Source organism: Bison bison, unplaced genomic scaffold (assembly GCF_000754665.1).
Source record: "Bison bison bison isolate TAMUID 2011002044 unplaced genomic scaffold, Bison_UMD1.0 scf7180017864340, whole genome shotgun sequence".
NCBI classification, from domain to species: domain Eukaryota; kingdom Metazoa; phylum Chordata; class Mammalia; order Artiodactyla; family Bovidae; genus Bison; species Bison bison.
Genome location: NW_011494912.1, coordinates 4,450,740 through 4,451,348, shown reverse-complemented (window position 1 = coordinate 4,451,348; position 609 = coordinate 4,450,740). Strand labels below are relative to the sequence as shown.

Sequence of the window (609 nt, the reverse complement as noted above, 5' to 3'; positions counted from 1 at the left end):
CCCCCCCCCCCGCCCCCAGGCTCTACTGCAGAACCGCGTGGTGCGGAGGTCACTGGCACTGCTGAAGAGTCTGTACTGGTGGGTGGAGAGCACGGCAGCACTCACCTCCTGGCACCTGGCCTACCTCATCACCTGGACTACCTGCCTCGCCTCCCACCTGCTGCAGGCTGCTTTTGAGCACACAGCCCAGCTGGCCCAGGCCCAGGAGGCCGAGCCCCAGAAGGCCTTGGGGCTCTCGTCTGAGACCCCACCCCCTGGGCCCCCAGCACCCGGGGCCAGGCCAGTCCTGCCAGAGCCTGGAACTCCTGGAGAATAAATGTGTCCCCCTGTGCCTCCCCTTTCTGGTCTGGCCTGCGGTCTCACTCTCGGTCCCTCTTCCTTACTGGGCTGGAGGGATGTGCGTGTGTGTGTTTCCTAGAATGCCTCACTTCATCTGGGTCCATGCGCCTGCTTCCTGAGACTGCTGATGCCCAGGGTTTTTAGGGACAATGGGTAGTTAGAGACTCTGGCCTCTGGGAGGTGCCAGGGCCTCACATTTCAGAGATTGAGAAAATTCCTTTAAGAAAGGAGTTATTCCTGAGCCAGTCTGCAGCTGGCCTGTGCATCCAT

At 61.2% G+C, this 609-nt stretch overlaps 1 protein-coding gene across 1 annotated transcript in view; it reads left to right on the top strand.

Moving 5' to 3' along the window:
• WBSCR28 (Williams-Beuren syndrome chromosome region 28) overlaps positions 1 to 331 on the top strand; it is a 1,680-nt gene extending 1,349 nt beyond the window's left edge. The window contains exon 3 of the mRNA XM_010854288.1: positions 20 to 331. Within this exon, the coding sequence (XP_010852590.1) occupies positions 20 to 316 (297 nt within the window). The 3' untranslated portion in view covers positions 317 to 331. The remainder of the gene's footprint in view (positions 1 to 19) is intronic.
• The last annotated feature ends 278 nt before the right edge of the window (positions 332 to 609 follow it).